Source organism: Oncorhynchus nerka, linkage group LG3 (assembly GCF_034236695.1).
Source record: "Oncorhynchus nerka isolate Pitt River linkage group LG3, Oner_Uvic_2.0, whole genome shotgun sequence".
Lineage (NCBI taxonomy): Eukaryota > Metazoa > Chordata > Actinopteri > Salmoniformes > Salmonidae > Oncorhynchus > Oncorhynchus nerka.
In genome coordinates this window covers 19,475,437-19,500,692 of record NC_088398.1, presented here as the reverse complement: position 1 = coordinate 19,500,692, position 25,256 = coordinate 19,475,437, and the positions used below count along the sequence as shown (strand labels likewise).

Genomic DNA, 25,256 nt, shown 5'->3' with positions numbered 1-25,256 from the left:
TACAAAAAGGATCCACCGAAGCAAATGTTTCACACAAAAATAAATAAACACCCATATTTACTCATAGCAAAAACCAAAGTCCCCTTGAGCATGAAGTCCTCCAATACCTGCTAGCAGCTCTCCCACATGATGTCCTTGAGCATGAAGTCCTCCAATACCTGCTAGCAGCTCTCCCACATGGTGTCCTTGTGCAGCCAGAGCCATTCTTGTAGCCGTCTACAAGACAAAAGTCAACACATTATTGTTCCTGTCATTGGGACGAATGTGTCATGGTCACAAGAGAACATTCTCTAGGAGTGTTTTGTCTAGTTCCCAGGATGGTCCTGGAATGTCATTGAGGACCAGATAAGGATGTTTTTAGGACGTTCTCAGGACATTCAGTGTATCAGTTGTCAGGATGTCTATAATGGTCCCAAAGAAACGTCACTAGGATGTTGAAAAGGATCCTGTCCGTCAGTGGTTAGATTCCAGCATTTTACAGAAGTATCTCTTCTGTTCCCTCCACGAATGCCCGGTCATAATACAAGCAGCCCTGTTGATGATTAACTGGAGATGGTTGAGACCTGTCTTATCGCACTGATGTGGGGCTGGAAGTCAAACTATGGAACAGTAGGGGCAGGTGACTAGTTATCATGGTATGGTAAATTGTTAGGAGGATGTCCTTGGAGACGAGGGGTGGGGGCGTGTTTGACTTTGTGACTGGTGTATAAATGAATCAGTCAGATTCAGCTGTCTACAGAGCTTTTACCTACATCAACATCAACAGTGACCTTGTTTTGTTGAGTGTGAAGGTAAGAGGATATTAACATCTAATACTGTTTGGAATTGTCTTCTATTATGTTATATTTTCTACTTTACACAACCACACGTTAAATGTTGATTTTCATAACAGTTATGGCATAATAATAATGTCTTAATTCAGCAGTGGGTTGAATTCAGATGGGCGTGATGTTCCCATAATCCAATCCTTTACTAAAATGCATGCTGATGTGTTTACAAGGAGAAAGACTTGTAATTCTATTTAAAAAAGTAGCAAGTTCACGAAAGGAGAGAATAGTGCTAAGAGTAATGCAGCACCTCTCATGGTCCTTTCTGCTAATATCATACTCTTGAATTACGTTCTTTATTAAGTAGAACTTATACAGAAATGTATGCCTGTTATATAAAAATAAGTGCCCTTTAAAAAAAATCTAATACAGTATAAATAATAAAGTATTTCTAAATAGCCAAAAATCTGCCTTTGGACATGTCCCTTTTCTGAGGAAGATTTTAACCCAAAAATGTCCCGAAGTCTTCACCATAATAGTAAAGCCCTTGTTATTTTGTTGCTTTGACAATGTCATTTCCGAAGATTATTACTAATTTCACCAGATTAGTGATACATTTACATTTTCAAGAACAACCATGCTACGGGAACTGAAGTCTCATTTTCATATGGTGATTAGTTTTTAATAATATTTTCAATTAAAACATGGTAGAAAACTGAGCGGGGCAAGAATAACACTTCAACCATGTTACACATAGATGACTAGAAATGTTTAAAACATGTTTTAAATGAACTTCAACATGTGCTCTTTATGACAGAATGTTAAAATGAGTTCAAATGAATAGTACAAAACATTTAAAAATTACACTCCCCAAAATTCTCTTGGTGTTTATTCTTTTTACGAGTTGAGTAAAAACAATATTTAAAATGTCTTTTTTTTTCAAGTGTGCTGAGTTTATAAAAATGATAAATTGTGATTGAATTGAATGTTTCTGTGGACTGGTTCCTATTAGACCCATTGTTGACTTGCTCTGGGCTTTTCCTCCAGGATGGTGAGATCAGCCATGATGTTCCTCTTGTTGAATCTCCTGGGACTGGCAGGCTCTATTGGCGCGACCGTCCCAAGTAATCACATCTTTAATTCCTTTCCTCCTGTTATTAACTGATAGATATTAAACCTGGTCTCAGAGCATTTCGTATCATTCTGTACGTAAACCAAGACTCTCCATTTGATATGATATGTTACGTTTGATATGGTTACATAAGACAGATGGTTACTTAAGGCAAAAACTATAGTAGGGTGGTTAGTTGGATAGATAGATGGGCGGACGTATAACGCAAACCTCTAGCAACCCTAAAATCGGGAGTTCGAATCCTATCATGGACAACTTTAGCTAAATGGCAACTTTTTGACTACTTACTACATTTGAGCTACATTGAAAATGAAAGGGGTTCACCTAGGGCTCATGATAGGGGCTGTACCAAATGTTTGATGTATTATAATAATTATGCTTATGTTGTATTAATAGAAGGGGAGGGGCTATAAGACCCCTCCCTCCTTACATTTATTGGGTCCTAGACTACAAATTAACAATATATATAGACATTGTGAGGTTTAATATTGTTCCACAGTACTTTTCTAGGCTCTTATGAAGAAACTGTCTGAGAAATGTGTGACTGTGAAGACAGAACTCTGCAGGGGAGTGTAAGAGATAAGAGATTAGTTAGACATTCCACTCTAAATCAACTTGGACATTTACTGCTAAGCTTTTAGATAGCTATATAAACAAGAGTTTTAGTGTTGAGTAGGCATGGTTTTGGTATCAGGAGTAGAAGATAATGATGTAGGCAGTGACATCACTAGGGTTGGACTTCGGGTTTAATAAAATAACTTGGGACCTTTAATATTTTGCAGAACTTACTCAGAAAAATGTGTGCTATGTTCCTGGGGTCAACTTCTGTCTGCAACTGCATTAATAAAGCTTTTTGAATGGTTTAATTAAAGATATTGTCACAATGCTAATTACACCAATGAGCCAATGATTGACAAGGAACAAGGAAACAAGCCCCAACAAAACTACTTAGCAAATTAGCTAACCTAACCTCAACCTTTCTCGACCAACCCTTCCCCAAACCCGAACCCTTGAACCTAACTCCTTAAAGTAACCCTAACATTAACCCTAACACCTGGCCTAGCTGACTTTAGCGAGCTTGCTAATGTTAGTCAGCTAGCTTGCATTTGTAACTTATCATACTTTTTCAAATTCGTATCATATTATACATTTAGCGAATTCGTAAGATATCATAAGTTTGCAAATACGTAACATATAAAACGTTTAGCAAATTGTAATATATAATACCGAATTGTAATTCTTAACATATCATACGAATTGGGTGATGAACATCTACAAATTAGTACATAACCTACGAAACATAACATATCATGCTAAATGGTGTGTTATGCATTTACATACAGAATAATACAAAATGCTCTGAGACCAGGTTGAGATATTATGCCCTTTAAATTAACAGGGCAAGGTCTCTTACTATGAAATGTGAGGAAATATTATATCTCAATGTATTTACGACACAACTTGCAGATTTATGTACTAGGATCATATCCGGGGCCTTGGCGTTAAAAAGTGATGGCTGAAAGATGGCGCCGGCAGACCTGGCAGCTCTGCTTCCAGCTCCTAAGCAGCTTTGCAGTATTTAGTTTTTGTGTGTGGTATTTCTAACATTATTAGCCCATAACGTTTTCGCGTTATTACATACAGCCGGAAATAACTTTTGGATATCAGAGTGGCGGTAACTCACCAGCATTACGACCAGGATTACGACTTTCCTGAATTGGTTGCGTTGTTCGCACCACCCAGGGCAATTTAACTTATCCCAGAGGCTGCTCCAAGATGACGCTGGCAGAGAAGAGGTATTCTGAGTGGACTTCTAGTCCAACTCAGGAGGCGGGCAAACCATCCACCGCTTCAGAGTCTATTGAAACTGTGCTGCTGCTCCAGTTTCAACTGTTCTGCCTTATTATTATTCGACCATGCTGGTCATTTATGAACATTTGAACATCTTGGCCATGTTCTGTTATAATCTCCACCCGGCACAGCCAGAAGAGGACTGGCCACCCCACATAGCCTGGTTCCTCTCTAGGTTTCTTCCTAGGTTTTGGCCTTTCTAGGGAGTTTTTCCTAGCCACCATGCTTCTACACCTGCATTGCTTGCTGTTTGGGGTTTTAGGCTGGGTTTCTGTACAGCACTTTGAGATATCAGCTGATGTACGAAGGGCTATATAAATACATTTGATTTGATATTACTTGCTAAAGTTCAGACTCTGGACAAAAAAGTAGACGAGCTCAGGGCGAGGATCTCCTTCCAGAGAGACATAAAGGACTGTAACATACTCTGTTTCACGGAATCATGGCTCTCTCCAGATATACACTTCCCGTTCATACAGACAGTTGGGTTCTCAGTACATTGCGCAGACAGGAATAAAGAACTCTCCGGGAAGAAGGGCGGTGGTGTATGTTTCATGATTAACCACTCATGGTGTGATTGCGATAACATTCAGAAACTCAAGACCTTTTGTTCACCCGTCCTAGAACACCTCACAATCAAATGCCGACAGTATTACCTCCCAAGAGAATTATCTTTGGTTATAGTCACAGCCGTGTATATTCCCCCTCAAGCCGATACCATGACGGCCCTCAAGGAATTACACTGGACTTGATGCAAACTGGAAACCACATATCCTGACCGAAGTTCTATCAACAAATTAACTGTAGTACCTGCGCTGGGAAAAAACACGACCACTGCTATTCTCTCTTCCGGGATGCCTACAAGGCCCTCCCCCGCCTCTGCAAATCAGATCACGACCCCATTTTGCTCCTCCCTTCCTATAGGCAGAAACTCAAGCAGGAAATACCTGTGCTAAGGTCTATTCAATAGTAATTTATTTCAGTTACATTAGCTTTCTTGGGAAGAGGAACAATTGTGGCCATCTTGAAGCATGTGGGGACAGCAGACTGGGATAGGGATTGATTAAATATGTCCGTAAACACACCAGCCAGCTGGTCTGCGCATGCTCTGAGGACCCTGCTAGGGATGCTGTCTGGGCCGGAAGCCTTGCTTGGGTTAACACGTTTAAATGTTTTACTCACGTCGGCCACGGAGAAGGAGAGCCCACAGTCTGTGGCAACGGGCTGTGTTGGTGACACTGTATTGTCCTTAAAGCGCGCAAACAGGTGAAACAGATCAGTTTAGAGACCCACCGTTGCTCACGGGCATCTAGCTTTGGTTTCGTCATTATATATGTCAGGGGGTTGTTACCTGTTAGGACTGTGGATCTATTTCCCTTCAGCCAATGGGTAAACGTATCACATCCCACTTAAGAGCGAAGAACTTCTTATCTGTGTCATGGGTAACGGGACTGGGACCTCAACAGAGTTTTATTTGCAAGTGTCTGGCTAAGTCCTACACTTAAGCCATCCATTGATGCATCTATTAATAGAAGAAATGGTCTGCTAAAGTCTGGGTGATCCAACATGGCTGTTTGGTAGACTGCAACTTTTAGCTTCTCCAGTGCTTCCTCACATTCAGAAGTCCAGTCTTGAGGTTACAGACGTTTTAGGGCACCGCCATGAGGTTTTCCTTGTTCTCCTTTTCAAAAGGCTTGCATCTAAGAGTGGCATATAGTGCTGGGTCAGGGCAGTGCTTAACAAACATCATGGTCAGCTCATGACCTGGATCATCCACTCTTTTTCTCTGTCTTTGCAAGCACTCATTGGCAAGGTCAATTTCTTTGTTCAGTCTGACCCAATAATCCAAGAAGTATCCTAATGGAATTGTGGATGAGATTGCCTCTCCAAAGTGCTGACTCAGTATATTGAATATGGATTCAGGGTCTCTGCTTATGCTAATGGGGGGGTTTCACAGAGCCCAATTCTGACTATGTCTTCAGCCTGCCCCATCAGTCTGTCCTGTATCTCTTGCCCCTGTGCTGATAAACTGCACCCCTTCTGTTTCAAGTCAGCTTGCTTAATTTCTTGTCATTCAGTCACTGTGCACCGGTCTGTTCTCTGATGTCTGACTTCAGAATTAGGTTGACCTTTGACCAATCAGGTATTTGTACGGTGGTTTGGGGAGTGCTTGGATCAGCCCCTGCTAGACTAGCGGCAACTTGATTTCCTAATTCACTGCACAGTTGTTTGACTAACTCTGCCAGGGCTTGCAATTGGGTTCGTTTTTTCATTTTCACCCCCTATGGGCATCTGGGACTTTTCACTGTTATCATTGCCTGGTTGGCTACTGTTATCATGCTATGGTTGGCTACTGCTTGGTAGCTTGGCCTTCTAGTATCGACTGCTGAGTATCTAACAGGACTGGCTCTAGCACTATGTTCCACCATACTGGCCAACTGAGCCCCACCCCAGTGGTAATAACTTGTGGACCTCTCACAGTAACACTAACCGGAGTAACATGTACATTGTTATCACCAACAACTGATACATACCTGTTCTGTAATCTCAACAACTGTGGTGTACACAACATATTGTACAACGTTAACCTTGCCCTCAAATGTTCTAGACGTGTTAAGTCGACCCAGTTCTGTGTAGGGGTCCCCCGGCGATCCGTTGCAGTTGATCTGTTGATCCGGGTCATTGCACCAGTCTGTAGCGGTCTTTATATGTACCACAGAAGAACCAAGAAACGAAGAGCGACACCACGGCTGTCTTTAGGGGCTTTTATGTAGATAATATTATGAAAAGACAGGACAGGAATACATCAGTCTCCAATGCACCATCTGACAAATTGTTCTTTCTCTCTGTGCTTTCTCAGACTCCCACAATCACATTCATACATAAAGTCACAATGTATAGAATAAAATAAGTACAAAGAATGTATAATAGTAATTCTTAGACAGTAGAACCATACCTGTAATTATATCATGAAAAGACAGGACAGGAATACATCAATCTCCAATGCACCATCTGACAGGTTTTTCTATAGAGGAGCATGAAGAAAGATGAAACCCTGTCTCACATCTCTAATGGATTGCTAGGTGCTTTCAGTGTTGACAGTATTAAAATACAACAACTCATGTAAAAAAAACACTGTAATACAAACAAGCTACAATGTGAAATCACATTTATCCCATTCAGTCCGAAGTGAAAAAAACTCCCATAATGCAAAGCCAGCAAAATCGGCAGTTCAGCTAACCATCTGCATCACAGAAAGCAAGCAACAGCAATACTTTTAGCACTCTATAAAACTATATCAATAGCAATGATAAAACTCTGAAACGTACTTGTTTTAATAGTCTCACACTCCCTTATAACAATATCTACAGCATTAACCTTGGTATGCATTCTTTATTTAACATTACGGACTTCTACACCGGAGTAATCTGCGACACATACCTTTCTCTCGCAGTGTTTTCTTGGACTGAGGAGAACGGGAGCTACGGTTAGTACCAGGGTGTTAGTAGGTGACGTAAGCACCCAGATTAAATAAAATACATTTAATTTAATAAAAAACGAAGATGTTAATATCATCCAGCTACTGTAGCTGCCTACTTAACATTAACAGGCAGTACTAGTAGCGCAACAATTGAAACTAGAAACCAAAGGTTAAGTTCCTGGCGATCATAGCGATCTGACTCCCCCCCTTCTATCTGAATTTGGAATATTCCTTTTTGCGGGCTTGGGCCATTGACCCTCAACCTGGAGGTTCTGTTCTGCATTGTGCACTAGTTTGATGTAATAACCATTTTAACTCTCCTACACTGGCACCACACAGCCAGGTCTCTGACCTCTTCCCTATAGACTGCCTCATCATTGTCGGTGATCAGGCCTACCACTGTTGTGTCATCGGGAAACTTAATGATGGTGTTGGAGTCATTCCTGGCCATGCAGTCATGAGTGAACAGGGAGTACAGGAGGCACGCACCCCTGAGGGACCCCTGTGTTGAGGTGGCGGATGTGTTGTCACCTACTCTTACCACCTGGGGGCGGCCCGTCAGGAAGTCCAGGATCCAGTTGCAGAGGGAGGTGTTTAGTCACAGAGCCCTTAGCTTAGTGATGAGCTTTGAGGGCACTATGGTGTTGAACGCTGAGCTCTAGTCAATGAATAGCATTCTCGCATAGGTGTTCCTTTAGTCCAGGTGTGAAAGGGCAGTGTGGAGTGCAATAGAGAGTGCATCATCTGCGGATCTGTTGGGGCGGTATGCAAATTGGAGTGGGTCTAGGGTTTCTGGTATAATGGTGTTGATGTGAGCCATGGCCAGCCTTTCAAAGCACTTCATGGCTACAGACGTGAGTACTACGAGTCGGTAGTCATTTAGGAAGGTTACCTTAGTGTTCTTAAGCACAGGGACTTTGGGGGTCTGCTAGAAACATGTTGTTATTACAGACTCAGTCAGGGACAGGTTGAAAATGTCAGTGAAGACACTTGCAAGGTGGTCAGTGCATGCTCGGAGTACACATCCTGGTAATCCGTCTGGCCCTGCGGCCTTGTGAATGTTGACCTGTTTAAAGGTCTTACTCACATCGGCTACGGAGAGCGTGATCACACAGTCGTCCGGAACAGCTGATGCTCTCAAGCATGTGATTTAGCTTGTCTGGTAGGCTCGTGTCACTGGGCTGCTTGCGGCTGTGCTTCCCTTTGCAGTCTGTAAAAGTTTGCAAGCCCTGCCACATCTGACAAGCATTGCAGCCAGTGTAGTATGATTCAATCTTAGTCCTGTATTGATGCTTTGCCTGTTTGATGGTTAGTCAGAGAGCATAGTGGGATTTCTTAAAAACCGGGTTGGAGTCCCGCTCCTTGAAAGCGGCAGCTCTACCCTTTAGCTCAGTGGTGGAATAAGTTCCTATAATCCATGACTTCCGGCTGGGGTATTTACGTACAGTCACTGTTGGGATGACATCATCTATGCACTAATTGATGAAGCCAGTGACTGATGTGGTGTACTCCTCAAAGCCATCGAAAGAATCTTGGAACTTATTCCAGTCTGTGTTAACAAAACAGTCCTGTAGCTTAGCATCTCCTTCATCTGCTTCAAATGGAGGGCGGGGGAGAGTTTTGTACACGTCTCTGTGTGTGGAGTAAAGGTGGTCTAGAGAACTTTTTAGGTAAAAACAGATTTAAGTTTGCTTATGGCCATATACAGCTCATTGATTGCGGTCTTAGTGTCAGCATCGGTTTGTGGTGTTAAATAGACTCTCTTGGTAAATAGTGTGGTCTACAGCTTATCATGAGATACTCTACCTCAGACAAGCAAACCCTCGAGACTTCCTTAGATTTCATGCACCAGCTGTTGTTTACAAATATACATAGACTGCCACCCTTTGTCTTACAATATGTAATATCCTGGTTAAAAAGTGTAAAACCCGCCAGCTGTATGTTATTCATGTCGTCGTTCAGCCACGACTCGGTGAAACATAAGATATTACAGTTTTTAATGTCCAGTGGGTAGGATATACATATTCATAGTTTGTCTATTCTATTATCCAATGATTGTACGTTGGCTAATGGTACCAATGGTAAAGGCAGATTACCCACTCGCCGTCGAATACTTATAAGGCACCCAGACCTACGTCCCAGAAATGTCCCTCTCTTTCTCCAGCGAATGACTGGGATGAGGGCCTTGTCGGGTGTCTGGAGTAAATCCTTTGTGTCCGACTCGTTAATGAACAAATCTTCTTCCAGTACAGGGTGAGTAATCGCTGATATCTAGAAGCTCTGATATCTAGAAGCTCTTTTCGGTCATAAGAGACGGTGGCAGAAACATTACGTACAAAATAAGTTACAAATAACTCCAAAAAACACACACATTAGCACAATTGGTTAGCGGACCATAAAACGGCGCCATTACAACTTTGTGGACGCTTTTACCAGAGGCTGCCAAACTGCCTGCTAGCTTCTTATGGCTTGGGGCAGTATTGAGTAGCTTGGATGAATAAGGTGCCCAGAGGTGCCCAGAGTAAACTGCCTGCTCCTCAGTCCCAGTTGCTAATATATGCATATTATTAGTATTTTTGGATAGAAAACACTCTGAAGTTTCTAAAACTGTTTGAATGATGTCTGTGAGTATAACAGAACCCCATATGGCAGAAAAAATGAGAAAAAAATCCAAACAGGAAGTGAGAAATCTGAGGCTTGTAGTTTTAACTCAGCCGCTATTGAAGATACAGTGGGATATTGGTCATCTTGCACTTCCTAAGGCTTCCACTAGATGTCAACCGTCTTTAGAACCTTGTTTGATGCTTCTAGTGTGAAGTGGGGCTGAATGAGAAGGGAATGAGTCAGAGGTCTGCCTGAGTCCCACGAGCTGACCATGCGCGGTCACGTGAAAGTTAGCTTGCTTTCCATTGCTTTTCTACAGACAATGGAATTCTCCGGTTGGAAAATGATTGATGATTTATGTTAAAAACATCCTAAAGATTGATTCTATACATCGTTTGACATGTTTCTACGGACTGTAACGGAACTTTTCGACTTTTGTTTGCTCGTCTGCTCGCGCGTCATGAATTTGGATTACTGGGCTGAACGCGCTAACAACAAGGAGAAATTTGAACATAAATGATGGACATTATCGAACAAAACAAATATTTATTGTGGAACTGCGATTCCTGGGAGTGTATTCTGATGAAGATTATCAAAGGTAAGTGAATATTTATGATGCTATTTCTGACTAATATTGACTACCCAACATGGCGGATATTTCTTTGGCTGTTTGGTCTCTGAGCCCCGTACTCTCGCATTAACCTCTCTGGGATATGTGGGACACTAGCGTCAGGGAAAATGCAGAGTGCCAAATTCAAATAAATTACTATAAAAATTTAACTTTCATTAAATCACACATGCAAGATAGCAATTAAAGCTACACTTGTTGTGAATCTGAATGTCAGATTTCAAAAGGCTTTTCGGTGAAAGCAATCAATGCTATTATCTGAGGATAGCACCTCTGTAAACAAAGAGAGAAACCATATTTCAACCCTGCAGGCGCGACACAAAACGCAGAAATAAAAATATAAATCATGCCTTACCTTTGACGAGCTTCTTTTGTTGGCACTCCAATATGTCCCAAATGGTTCTTTTGTTCGATTAATTCCGTCGATATATTTTCAAAATGTCCATTTAATTGGCGAGTTTGATCCAGAAATACACCGGTTCCAACCTGCGCAACGTGACTACAAAATATCTCAAAAGTTACCTGTAAACTTTGCCAAAACATTTCAAACTACTTTTGTAATAGAACTTTATGGAATTTTTTTAACGTAAATAATTGATAAAATTTAAGACGGGATGATCTGTGTTCAATACAGGAAGAAAACAAACTATAGCTAGCTTTCTGGTCACGCGCCTCTATCTAACAGTACACTTCAAGTGACCCTCGTTCAAGATGGCCGTACTTCTTCATTACACAAAGGAATAACCTCAACCAATTTCTAAAGACTGTTGTGACATCCAGTGGAAGTGATAGGAACTGCAAGAAGGTCCCTTAGAAATCTGGATTCCCAATGAAAACGATTGAAAAGAGAGGGACCTCAAAATACATTTCTGAATGGTTTGTCCTCGGGGTTTCTCCTGCTAAATACGTTCTGTTATACTCACAGACATGATTCAAACAGTTTTAGAAACTTCATAGTGTTTTCTATCAAAATATACCAATAATATGCATATCTTATCTTCTGGGGATGAGTAGCAGGCAGTTGAATTTGGGCATGCATTTCATCCGGAAGTGAAAATACTGCCCCCTGTCACCAAGAAGTTAAGGAGAAGTTTATCTAAAGTTCCATGTATAATAGTTGTATCTTTTATCAATGTTTATTATGAGTATTTCTGTGAATTGATGTGGCTCTCACGCTTTGGAACTACTGAACATGACACGCCAATGTAAACAGAGATTTTTGGATATAAATATGCACTTTATCGAACAAAACATACATGTATTGTGTAACATGAAGTCCTATGAGTGTCATCTGATGAAGATCATCAAAGGTTAGTGATTCATTTTATCTCCATTTGTGCTTTTTGTGACTCCTATATTTGTGCTTTTTGTGACTCCTATCTTTGACTTTTAATTGTGAGATTTCTGTTGTTTGAATTTGGCGCTCTGCACTTTCACTGGCTGTTGTCATATCGATCCCTTTACCGGGATCTCAGCCCTAAGAAGCTAGTGTTGTCACGATACAGAAAAGTTTACTTCGATACAGATACCAGGTTAAGTATCATGATATTCGATGCCAAAACCATACAACGGAAAAAATAGTATTTTGAGTGTTGTTACTCTTTAATTCAAGTGTGTATACACTCAGCATTTCTGTAGCACACACGAGCATGTGATGGAGTTTGCAAAACACATGGCCACTGGATTGATGCAAATAATAATGATTCTGCCAGGTAGGGATAGATGACTTTTTAGATTACTTTTCATTTAAAAAGTTTTTAGGAAACCATACCGCACCGCACACACAGATCAAATGTAATCATTTTATAATAAGTTAAATACATTTAGTTGATTTCCAAACGTGAGACAAATTTAATAGAAGTACCAAAAGTACCAAATTTCTATTACCAAACCATTTTTCATGTTTCAATAGTGGCTGCAAAAGTGAGCCCCTCTGTTCTCAGAAGTGTTGATGGCTGGGTGCTGGATTATCATGCACTGCATTGTGCCATTATGCCATTGTGCCGGCACATGTGAACCAGAACCTAGAGTATTTTATTTTCTCCACGTTTTCAGAACTTAAGGAATACATTTAATGTATTATTACTTAATGTCATGTTATTTTATAAAAATGTTGCTTAATAACTTATTTTATACATGACTATGGATTAATTATCATCTACATCGGCGGCCATTTAGTCTTGCGCATCCACGTTAAGTTTGCAACAAGCATCCCTTCTCGGATGTTTTCATATCATCTGAATTCATGTTTGTACTAAATGTCATGATTTTATCTACCATGTAACATTTTTTTTTCGCTAAGGCCCTGGACATTCAACAGATTAGAAAACTGTTATTCTGTTTTGACAGCATCATTAAATTGTTCCTCTATACTCACTCAATGATGTGTTCACCTGCAGGAAATCTTGCCTTGCGTGGAAAAGCTACACAGTCAGACCTCATCGAGAACCCATGGCACGGTTACAGTCATGCCTCCAATGCCATTGATGGGAACCGCGATTCACATTTCCATCATGGGTCCTGCACTGCCACTGACGAATCCACTAACCCCTGGTGGAGAGTGGACCTGCTTGATACCTACATAGTCACCTCCATCACCGTCACCAACAGAGGGGATGCTGTTCCTGAGAGGCTTAACGGGGCTGAGATACGAATAGGAAATTCTTTAGTGGACAATGGCATTCATAACCCTCTGTGAGTCAAGATACTGTGGTTTTTGAACTTGTATTTACAATGTGTTGTTACTGTTTATGTCCATGAAGAACTCCATTAGAGTAAGCAGAATATACATAGTGGACTTACTGTACATAAAAACCCATGCAGGCAGGACAGATAGAAACAAGCAATGCTGGTGAAAAGTTTCAACCCCACTCACAGGTTACCACCAGACCACAGGCACAGTTATAGATATCAGCATATCATCTCCTGTGTCTTGTTACTTTAGTTTAAATCAAGTTATATAGTTCATGAGGCAGTATTTTCCAGTAACGAGGTCAGTAAAACACATTTCTCTCTCCAGGGTTAAAACAATTCCCTCCGTTCCAGTTGGCAGTTCTCTCACCCTTGCCTTTGACCCAGGCTTCAAAGGACGCTATGTGACTGTGGTTCTACCAGGCCAGAAAAGACTTCTGACACTCTGTGAAGTGGAGGTTTATGGCTACCTTGCCCCAACTGGTCAGAACTTATAATCATTTATATATATAATGAACAGTGTGTTATAAGTACAACTTTTGTTATATTCTCTGTAATGGTAGTCTAAACATTAATCTCTACGATTACAGTGCATGAATATGTTTACACATGTTCCAACAATTGTTTGATAAGATGATAGTTATTGTGTGTTATGCTCTATTTTGTCCAGGAGAGAATGTGGCTCTATATGGAAAGGCCACCCAGTCGTCTTTGTATGGGTTTGGCATTCCAGGCAATGCTATTGACGGGAATCGCAACGCTATTTGGATAGGAGGGTCCTGCACCCACACTCTACAGGACATCAACGCCTGGTGGAGGGTGGACCTTCTGAAGACCTACAAAGTGTTCTCCATCATCATCACCAACACAGTCGACAGTGTTCCCAGCAGACTCAATGGAGCTGAGATACGCATTGGAGACTCCCTGGAAAACAACGGCATCGACAATCCTAGGTGAATTACTGTAGGAGAGTTGAGGTCCATTTAACTTTAAGTTTTAAAGATTAAAGTCAAAAGTCTTGACACACCTACTCATTCAAGGGTATTTGTATGAACATAACAAGATTCAACAACTGAGACATATCAAATCAAATCAAATCAAATGTATTTATATAGCCCTTCGTACATCAGCTGATATCTCAAAGTGCTGTACAGAAACCCAGCCTAAAAACCCAAACAGCAAACAATGCAGGTGTAAAAGCACGGTGGCTAGGAAAAACTCCCTAGAAAGGCCAAAACCTAGGAAGAAACCTAGAGAGGAACCAGGCTATGTGGGGTGGCCAGTCCTCTTCTGGCTGTGCCGGGTAGAGATTATAACAGAACATGACCAAGATGTTCAAATGTTCATAAATGACCAGCATGGTCGAATAATAATACGGCAGAACAGTTGAAACTGGAGCAGCAGCACAGTCAGGTGGACTGGGGACAGCAAGGAGTCATCATGTCAGGTAGTCCTGGGGCACGGTCCTAGGGCTCAGGTCCTCCGAGAGAGAGAAAAGAAAGAGAGAATTAGAGAGAGCATATGTGGGGTGGCCAGTCCTCTTCTGGCTGTGCCGGGTGGAGATTATAACAGAACGTGGCCAAGATGTTCAAAAATGACCAGCATGGTTGAATAATAGTGAAACTGAACAAGTTTCACAGACATGACAAACAGAAAATGGAATAATGTGTCCCTGAACAAAGGGGGGGGGGGGTTCAAAATCAAAAGTAACATTCAGTATCTGGTGTGGCCACCAACTGCATTAAGTACTGCACTGCATCTCCTCCTCATGGACTGCATCAGATTTGCCAGTTCTTGCTGTGAGATGCTCAATGAGATTGAGATCCGGTCTCTTCGCTGGCCATGGCAGAACACTGACATTCTTGTCTGCAAGGAAATCACACACAGAATGAGCAGTTTGACTGGTGGCATTGTCATGCTGGAGGGTCATGTCAGGATGAACCTGCAGGAAGGGTACCACATGAGGGAGGAGGATGTCTTCCCTGTAACGCACAGCATGGAGATGGCCTGCAATACCAACAAGCTCAGTCCGATGATGCTGTGATACACCGCCCCAGACTATGACGGACCCTCCATCTCCAAATCGATCCCGCTCCAGAGTACAGGCCTCAGTGTAATGCTCATTCCTTCAACGATAAACGCGAATCTGACCATCACCGCTGGTGTTACAAAACCGTGACTTGTCAGAGCACTTTTTGCCAGTCCTGTCTGGTCCAGCGATGGTGGGTTTGGGACAAAAGGCGATGTTGTTGCCAGTGATGTCTGGTGAGGACCTGCTTTACAACAGGCCTACAAGCCCCCAGTCCAGTCTTTCTCAGCCTTTTGCGGACAGTCTGAGCACTGATCGAGGGATCCGGGCAGCCGAGCGGAAATGGAGGAAAACTCGCCTCCCTGCGGACCTGGCATCCTTTCACTCCCTCCTCTCTACATTTTCCTCTTCTGTCGCTGCTGCTAAAGCCACTTTCTACCACTCTAAATTCCATGCATCTGCCTCTAACCCTAGGAAGCTCTTTGCCACCTTCTCCTCCCTCCTGAATCCCCCTCCCCCTCCCCCCCTCCTCCCTCTCTGCAGATGACTTCGTCAACCATTTTGAAAAGAAGATCGACGACATCCGATCCTCGTTTGCTAAGTCAAACGACACCGCTGGTTCTGCTCACACTGCCCTACCCTGTGCTCTGACCTCTTTCTCCCCTCTCTCTCCAGATGAAATCTCGCGTTTTGTGACGGCCGGCCGCCCAACAACCTGCCCGCTTGACCCTATCCCCTCCTCTCTTCTCCAGACCATTTCCGGAGACCTTCTCCCTTACCTCACCTCGCTCATCAACTCATCCCTGACCGCTGGCTACGTCCCTTCCGTCTTCAAGAGAGCGAGAGTTGCACCCCTTCTGAAAAAACCTACACTCGATCCCTCCGATGTCAACAACTACAGACCAGTATCCCTTCTTTCTTTTCTCTCCAAAACCCTTGAACGTGCCGTCCTTGGCCAGCTCTCCCGCTATCTCTCTCAGAATGACCTTCTTGACCCAAATCAGTCAGGTTTCAAGACTAGTCATTCAACTGAGACTGCTCTTCTCTGTATCACGGAGGTGCTCCGCACTGCTAAAGCTAACTCTCTCTCCTCTGCTCTCATCCTTCTAGACCTATCGGCTGCCTTCGATACTGTGAACCATCAGATCCTCCTCTCCACCCTCTCCGAGTTGGGCATCTCCGGCGCGGCCCACGCTTGGTTGCGTCCTACCTGACAGGTCGCTCCTACCAGGTGGCGTGGCGAGAATCCGTCTCCTCACCACGTGCTCTCACCACTGGTGTCCCCCAGGGCTCTGTTCTAGGCCCTCTCCTATTCTCGCTATACACCAAGTCACTTGGCTCTGTCATAACCTCACATGGTCTCTCCTATCATTGCTATGCAGACGACACACAATTAATCTTCTCCTTTCCCCCTTCTGATGACCAGGTGGCGAATCGCATCTCTGCATGTCTGGCAGACATATCAGTGTGGATGACGGATCACCACCTCAAGCTGAACCTCGGCAAGACGGAGCTGCTCTTCCTCCCGGGGAAGGACTGCCCGTTCCATGATCTCGCCATCACGGTTGACAACTCCACTGTGTCCTCCTCCCAGAGCGCTAAGAACCTTGGCGTGATCCTGGACAACACCCTGTCGTTCTCAACTAACATCAAGGCGGTGCCCCGTTCCTGTAGGTTCATGCTCTACAACATCCGCAGAGTACGACCCTGCCTCACACAGGAAGCGGCGCAGGTCCTAATCCAGGCACTTGTCATCTCCCGTCTGGATTACTGCAACTCGCTGTTGGCTGGGCTCCCTGTCTGTGCCATTAAACCCCTACAACTCATCCAGAACGCCGCAGCCCGTCTGGTGTTCAACCTTCCCAAGTTCTCTCACGTCACCCCGCTCCTCCGCTCTCTCCACTGGCTTCCAGTTGAAGCTCGCATCCGCTACAAGACCATGGTGCTTGCCTACGGAGCTGTGAGGGGAACGGCACCTCAGTACCTCAGGCTCTGATCAGGCCCTACACCCAAACAAGGGCACTGCGTTCATCCACCTCTGGCCTGCTCGCCTCCCTACCACTGAGGAAGTACAGTTCCCGCTCAGCCCAGTCAAAACTGTTCGCTGCTCTGGCCCCCCAATGGTGGAACAAACTCCCTCACGACGCCAGGACAGCGGAGTCAATCACCACCTTCCGGAGACACCTGAAACCCCACCTCTTTAAGGAATACCTAGGATAGGATAAAGTAATCCTTCTCACCCCCCTTAAAAGATTTAGATGCACTATTGTAAAGTGGCTGCTCCACTGGATGTCATAAGGTGAATGCACCAATTTGTAAGTCGCTCTGGATAAGAGCGTCTGCTAAATGACTTAAATGTAAATGTAATGTGTGTTCCTGGTGTATCTCGGGCAGTTGTTGTTGCCCTCCTGTTCCTGTCACGCAGGTGTGATGTTCGGATGTACCAATCCTGTGCAGGTGTCGTTACACGTGGTCTGCCACTGCGAGGATGATCAGCTGTCCATCCTGTGTCCCTGTAGCGCTGTCTTAGGCATCTCACAGTATGGACATTGCAATTTATTGCCCTGGCCACATCTGCAGTCCTCATGCCTCCTTGCAACATGCCTAAGGCACGTTCACGCAGATGAGCAGGAACCCTGGGCATCTTTCTTTTGATGTTTTTCAGAGTCAGTAGAAAGGCCTCTTTAGTGTCCTAAGTTTTCATAACTGTGACCTTAATTGCCTACCGTCTGTAAGCTGTTAGTGTCGTAACGACCGTTCCACAGGTGCATGTTCATTAATTGTTTATGGATCTATGAACAAGCATGGGAAACAGTGTTTAAAAGCTTTACAATGAAGATCTGTGAACTTATTTGGATTTTTATGAATTATCTTTGAAAGACAGGGTCCTGAAAACGGAACGTTTCTTATTTTGCTGAGTTCATATATATATATATATATATATATATATATATATAGTGCCAAAGGTTTTTATATTATTGATCGATTGACTATGACTTTTCCAATCACCCTGTAGCGCTATCTGCAGAGTTAGCTCCAGGTATATGTAGCAATTCTTCAGCCATTTCTAGACCTGCTACCAAACAAAAGCTACATATGGAAAGTACCAAAACAAATTGTATTTTTAAAATTTCACCTTTATTTAACCAGGTAGACCATTTGAGAACAAGTTCTCATTTTCAATTGCAACCTGGTCAAGATAAAGTAAAGCAGTGTGACAAAAACAACACAGAGTTACACACAAACAAACGTACAGTCAATAACACAATAGAAAAATCTATGTACAGTGTGTGCAAAAGTAGAAGAGTACAGAGGTAAGGCAATAAATAGGCCCTAGAGGAGAAATAATTACAATTTAGCATTAACACTGGAGTGATAGATGTGTAGATGATGATGTGCAAGTGGAGATACTGGGGTAGGGTTGCTGAGCTGTTGGCCGGGGTGCTGAGCTGTTGGCCGGGGTAGGGCTAGCCAGGTGGAAAGCATGGCCAGCCGTAGCAAAATGCTTATTGAAATGATTGATTATCGTAGTGCTCTTATTATCCATGGACTTTACAGTGTCCCAAAACTCTAACGATTCTGTCTCTTCGCAGCAAATATGCATATGCATATGCATTGCTGCTATGGTTGTGTCGTGTCTGTGGCATCATTAAAGTGAAGACTGTTATTTTATCAAATCTATTCTCTGTAATTATTATTACGTGATTAAACTAATCATGTAAATGTAAATAACTAGGAAGTCGGGGCACAAAGGAACATCTTCAGATTTCAAAGTTATACTTTTCCTAATATAACTCTTCAGATATTTTAATATCTAATCAATTAGTCTTCTAATTAATTAATGATTCTTTACCTCACGTTAGTCTCATTCCAAAAGTCGTAAATTGTTGGTTATCTGCACGAACCCAGCCTTTACTATGAATCTTCCATACATCAATTGTGTTATTCATTTATTTACTAACTATCTAAATAATCACAGAAATGTATAAACAAACAGCAGTTATGGTTACAAGGAAATAAGGGAGGTTCCCTAGTGAGCTACGCCGATATGACGGCTTGGTGGACAAAGGGAAGTGGGTATGGACTGAGAAGGGCGGGAAAATCGAAAAGGCTGTCGCAACAAAGTTGATAATTATATTAAATTGAAATTCTAATCCTTTTCTCACTCAGTCGGGAATAATTGTAATCAATATATATTTACGCTCAGTGTGTCGTTGTGATCTCTGTTGGAATCGTCTGTCTTTCTGTTGGAAAGTTCATCCGAGCGTCTCTCTCTCTGCTTCCCTGAAGTCTTTCGTGGTTAGAATGGATACTTCAGAGTACCAATCAGAAATGTTCTTATAGAATAGATGTTTTGGCGGTTGTCGGTCTTCGCATGTCAGGTTGACATAATTTCAAGCTGCAGACTAGTAATTAGTATCGAAGAGTTGCTCTTATTCTTTCGGGATCGATAGTCTCAGAGTTGAACCATTTCCACCCTTGTAGCCAATGCTCCACGTGGTATGGTTAGGAATTCAACAACCATTACAACCTTAGCTTATACTGAGGTTTTTGTGGTCTCTACTCAACCTTCGCCCCCTCAGCTGACCGAGGTACGCGTGGTCTGAAGAGGATTTCTTCAGGTGGGTTTTTTATTCATAACAGTAGAAAAGGGCTGTCCCATGAGCCAGATCATGTCTGTGCTCGTGGGGGCAGGCCAATGACTTAGTTAAACTTTAAAGGGAATACAATTCTCTCACATCAATGGTTCAACAATACCTTACATAATTTCACAAATAGTTTCATCTTTACTCATTAATTTTATACAATAATTAGACGCACACCTCATAATGAAGGCACCTGTATAAATAGAGTTGTGGTAATGTGACTGTATTGTCTTTCATGAGGTCACAAACATGAAATAAAATGGATCGGGTTGTAGCTGGCTTCTCCACTGACCATTTACACATTCTCCAAAACATGGATATTGTTCAGTTCTCAAATTCTGTGATGTAGAAGAAGTTACTTTGTTCTCGTTATGTGTCTCTTTCTGCATGGCCAGGAGGAGAGAGTCTCCTCCAGGAATTTATGACCTGAGATAACAGAACCTGGGTGTAGGAGAGGAGAGAGGGGAAGGCACTCGCTATACCCAAAGAGGGCCATGTCATGACAGTTGTATCCCCCATATACTGTATATAACATTATTTTGGTTGCAATAACTTGTATAATAATTTAAATTGAAAAATTATACGTTTTGAATCTGGCGTCATATACGTTTTAAAGATTAGTTGAAGCAATGAGGCTTGGAAAACCAACCAAGCCTATCAGCAGGCAAGGTGGAGCTATAACCATATAAATAAATACAGTGCCATCGGAATGTATTCAGACACCTTGACTTTTCCCACATTTTTTCCCCGCCTTATTCTAAAATGTATTAAATAAAAAACATCCTCAAAAACTGGTTTTTAGAAATGTTTGCTAATTTAATACAAATAAAAACAGAAATACCTTATTTACATGAGGTCGAAAGAGTTGTCTGTAGAGCTCAGAGACAGGATTTTACGAGGCACAGATCTGGGGTAGGGTACCAAAAAATGGCCTCCATCATTCTTAAATGGAAGAAGTTTGGAACCACCAAGACTCTTCCTAGAGCTGGCCACCCGGCCAAACCCGGCAATCAGGGGAGAAGGGCATTGGTCAGGGAGGTGACCAAGAACCTGATGGTCACTCTAACAGAGTGGAGATATGAGAACCTTCCAGAAGGACAACCATCTCTGCAGCACTCCACCAATCAGGCAGTTATGGTAGAGTGGCCAGACGGAAGCCACTCCTCAGTAAAAGGCACATGACAGCCCACTTGGAGCTTGCCAAAAGGCAACTAAAGACTCTCAGACCATGGGAAACAAGACTCTCTGGTCTCTCTTTGGCCTGAATGTCAAGCATCACTTCTGGAGGAAACCTGGCACCGTCTCTATGGTGGAGCATGGTGGTGGCAGCAGCCGTGCTGTGGGGATGTTTTTCAGTGGAAGGAACTGGAAGAGTAGTCAGGATCGAGGTAAAGATGAACGGAGCAAAGTACAGAGATCCTTGATTAAAACCTGCTCCAGAGTGCTCAGGGCCTCAGACTGGAGTGAATGTTCACCTTCCAACAGGACAACAACCCTAAACACACAACCAAGACAAACAGGAGTGCCTTCGGGACAAGTCTCTGAATGTCCTTGTGTGGCCCAGCCAGAGCCCGGACGTGAAGCCGACCGAACATCTCTGGAGAGACCTGAAAATAGCTGTGCAGCAACGCTGCTCATCCAACCTGATTGAGAGGATCTGCAGAGAGTTGTGGGAGAAACTCCAAAATACAGGTGTGCCAAGCTTGTAGCATCATACCCAAGAAGATTCAAGGCTGTAATCATTGCCAAAGGTGCTTCAACAAAGTAAAGGGTTGGAATACTTATGTAAATGTGATATTTCAGTTTAATTTGTATACATTTGCTAACATTTCTAAAATACTTTTTTTGCTTTGTCATTATGGGGTATTGAGTGTGTAGATTGATGAGTGAAAAAACTATTGAATCCATTTTAAAATAAGGCTGTAACCTACCAAAATGTGGAAAAGTCAAGGGGTCTGAATACTTATCCTGCCTAATTTACTTAATGGTTATGTTAGAGGGGCAATCTGTGATTGGGACATACATTTTTATACTTTTAAATTAACGATTCATACCCAAAGTAATGCTGATTTTTAAAGTATATAACTCATAAATACCTCATAAGCTTAGTTCAACTGTCATACCCCATAAGATCCCAAAATATAAAATAGTTTTTCTCCAATGTTTGTAAACAATTTAGATTTAAACAAACACTTTATAGCCTCAAAACATTGTTAAAACTCTAATTTTGATATTATGAATGGTCAGTCCTTGCATCCTCAGTTTTTGACCAAAACGATTGTTGCGTGTCCGGCAGAAGGGCACTTTCTTATTTAACCTTTATTTAACTACTTTAAGTACCCTGAGATAGGGGCTTAATATCCATTTGGAATTGAACAGAAGTGGCTATCAGTAGGTACTATAGTAGTCTGTTTCTGTTTTATCCTGCAGGTGTGCTGTGATCTCCTCTATCCCAGCTGGCACTTCTAGCACCTTCCAGTGTCCGGGGATGGAGGGTCGATATGTCATCGTGGTCATTCCAGGGAGGAAGGAGTACCTGACCTTGTGTGAGGTGGAGGTGTACGGATCACCCCTGGATGGGACTGGGCCTACATGTAATTAAATCAGATCGTTAACTCTTAACAGCACCCTGCAATGTTTGGGGAATGTATTGTCTTACGAAAAACAATGAATGTTTTTTACTATATTTCCAGGGGTGGCAGGGTATCCTAGTGGTTAGAGCTGTTGGACTATTAACTGAAAAGTTGCTAGTTCAAATCCCCGAGCTGACAAGGTACAAATCTGTCGTTCTGCCCCTGAACAGGCAGTTAACCCACTGTTCCTAGGCCGTCATTGAAAATAAGAATTTGTTCTTAACTGACTTGCCTAGTAAAATAAAAAATATGTTAATTATCAAAAATGTATATTTACTTTCAAAAAACAAATTTGGTCCCCTGTTCTGGAAGTTCCTCTTGCACACAGTTTTTTGGAAGTTTGGGTATAACTTAGCCAACATTTTGTGTAACACAAAAATATTCATACATTTTTTGTTGCCTAATTATTGGTTAGATGGTTCTCATTCATACTTAGAAATACATATAATGATGTAATACTATTGCTATTATGCTAAAATGAATTAAAGGTGAAATCTTGGATCTGGAATCTTTCCATTATGTATTTGGTTGTTTGTGCTTGTAGTCTGTAAATAGGTCCATTTTGGCCTCTGTACAATAATCCACTCTTTGCCATTCCCTCTAAAGTTGTATCCCTATCTTCTACTCTAAATGATTCAATTGTGGTCGGAATTACTGCAGATGACTTTATTGCTTGCTGCCCTCATATCATAAGACATGGTGAACAAAGTTTGAAAGACCATAAACATAAGCAAATATTTACCAGCTGCATTAATATACGGCTGAATGCTACTCGGATGACCAGACGAGGACCAGACCAAATCAAGCATACATCAACATACGTTTAAACTCCACTGGACGTTAGGTTAGAGAATATGACAGAATCCACCACTAGTCCATTGAATGCCTTTGACCTTATTTGGACATAATACTAGTGATGCTAATTTGTTTACGTAATGGTAATTTTAATTGTACTTAATAAAACAAGATGTCAAAGATGAAAAATCAGCACTTGAAAGTAGGCTTGAAGTGAATACTACCAAACTACCTTGAAAGTAATACTACCATAGGCAACACCATGGGGTTATTAACAGTGACCATGAGAAGGAATACAGCGCCTTTGAAAGTACGTTTTCCACATTTTGTTGTGTTACAGCCTGAATTGAAAATGTATAGAAATTTATATGTTTTTGTCACTGGCTTGTATAAACCCCAAAATGTCAGTGGCTTGAGTCAATAATGTGTTATTAATTGGGAGTCCCATAGGGCGGCGCACAATTGGCCCAGCGTCGTCAGGTTTAGGGTTTGGCCGGGGTAGGCCGTCATTGTAAATAATAATTTGTTCTTAACTGACTTGCCTAGTTTAATAAAGGTTAAGTAAAATAAATACAAAAGTAAGCTTGGCAAGCCCAAATAAGTTCAGTAGTAAAAATGTCACATAATAAGTTGCATGGACTCACTGTGTACAATAATAGTGTTTAACAAAACATTTGAATGGCTACCTCAGCTCTGTACACCACTCATACAACTATCTGTAAGGTCCCCCAGTCGAGCAGTGAATTTCAAACAGAGATTCAACTGCAAAGACCAGGGAGTTTTTCCATTGCCTCACAAAGAAAGGCACTTATTGGTAGATGGGTAAAAAATAAAAAAGCATGCATTGAATATCCCTTCAAGCATGGTGAAGTTATTAATTACACTTTGGATGGTGTATCAATACACCCACTCATTACAATGATTACAGGCCTCCAATTACAGAGTTTAATGGCTGTGACAGGAGAAAACCGAGGATGGATCAACAACATTGTAGTTACGCCACAATACTAACCTAATTGACAGAGTGAAAATAATGAAGCCTGTACAGAATAAAACTAGTTCAAAACATGCATGCAGTTAGCCACAAGGTGCTAAAGTAATGCGGCAAAAAATTTGGCAAAGCAACTAACTGTTTGTCCTGAATACAAAGTGTTATGTTTAGGGCAAATCCAATACAACACATCACTGAGAACCACTCTCCATATTTTCAAACACTGTGGTTGCTGCATAATGTTATGGGTATTTGTGTAATTGTTAAGGTCTGGGGAGGTTTTCAGGATAAAAAGGAAACGGAAGGCAGCTAAGCACAGGCAAAATCCTAGAGGAAAACCTGATTCAGTCTGTTTTCCACCAGATACTATGAGATTAATTCACCTTTCATCAGGAGAATAATGTAAAACATAAGGCCAAATCTACACTGGAGTTGTTTACCAAGAAGACAGTGAATGTTCCTGAGTGTCCGAGTTACAGTTTTGAATTAAACCTACTTAAAAATCAAAGGCAATACCTGGTTGTCTAGTAATGATCAACAACCAAGTTGACAGACCTGGAACAACATTGAAAAGAATAATGGGCAAATGTTGCTCAATCCAGGTGTGGAAAGCTCTTAGAGACTTATCCAGAAAGACTGTAATCGCTGCAAAAGGTGCTTCTACGAAGTATTGACTCAGGGATGTTTAATTTTCAATACATTTGCAAATATTTCTAAAAATGTGTTTTCACTTCGAGTGATCTCTCACTCTGAGGAAGTTATGTGACTGTGGTTCTTCCAGGTCAGAACAGTCTTCTTCACAGTTCTGTGAGGTGGAGGTTTATGGGTACCTCTCCCCAACTGGTAAGGATAAGCCCCATCACATTTAATTCCATGTGAATATTATTGAAGTGGCGGCAGGGTAGCCTAGTGGTAGCCATGTGTAACTCTGTGTTGTCTGTTCACACTGCTATGCTTTATCTTGGCCAGGTCGCAGTTGCAAATGAGAACTTGTTCTCAACTAGCCTA

The 25,256-nt window shown here is 42.0% G+C and overlaps 1 protein-coding gene across 1 annotated transcript; it reads left to right on the top strand.

The window, feature by feature from the left end:
• Positions 1-690: 690 nt before the first annotated feature.
• On the top strand, positions 691-23,667 carry LOC115103751 (fucolectin-1-like). The gene is made up of 6 exons (XM_029624660.2): positions 691-791; positions 1,815-1,891; positions 12,863-13,157; positions 13,483-13,637; positions 13,825-14,107; positions 22,260-23,667. The coding sequence occupies exons 2-6, from the start codon at positions 1,816-1,818 to the stop codon at positions 22,429-22,431; spliced, it is 981 nt and encodes a 326-aa protein (XP_029480520.1). The 5' UTR covers positions 691-791; position 1,815; the 3' UTR covers positions 22,432-23,667.
• The last annotated feature ends 1,589 nt before the right edge of the window (positions 23,668-25,256 follow it).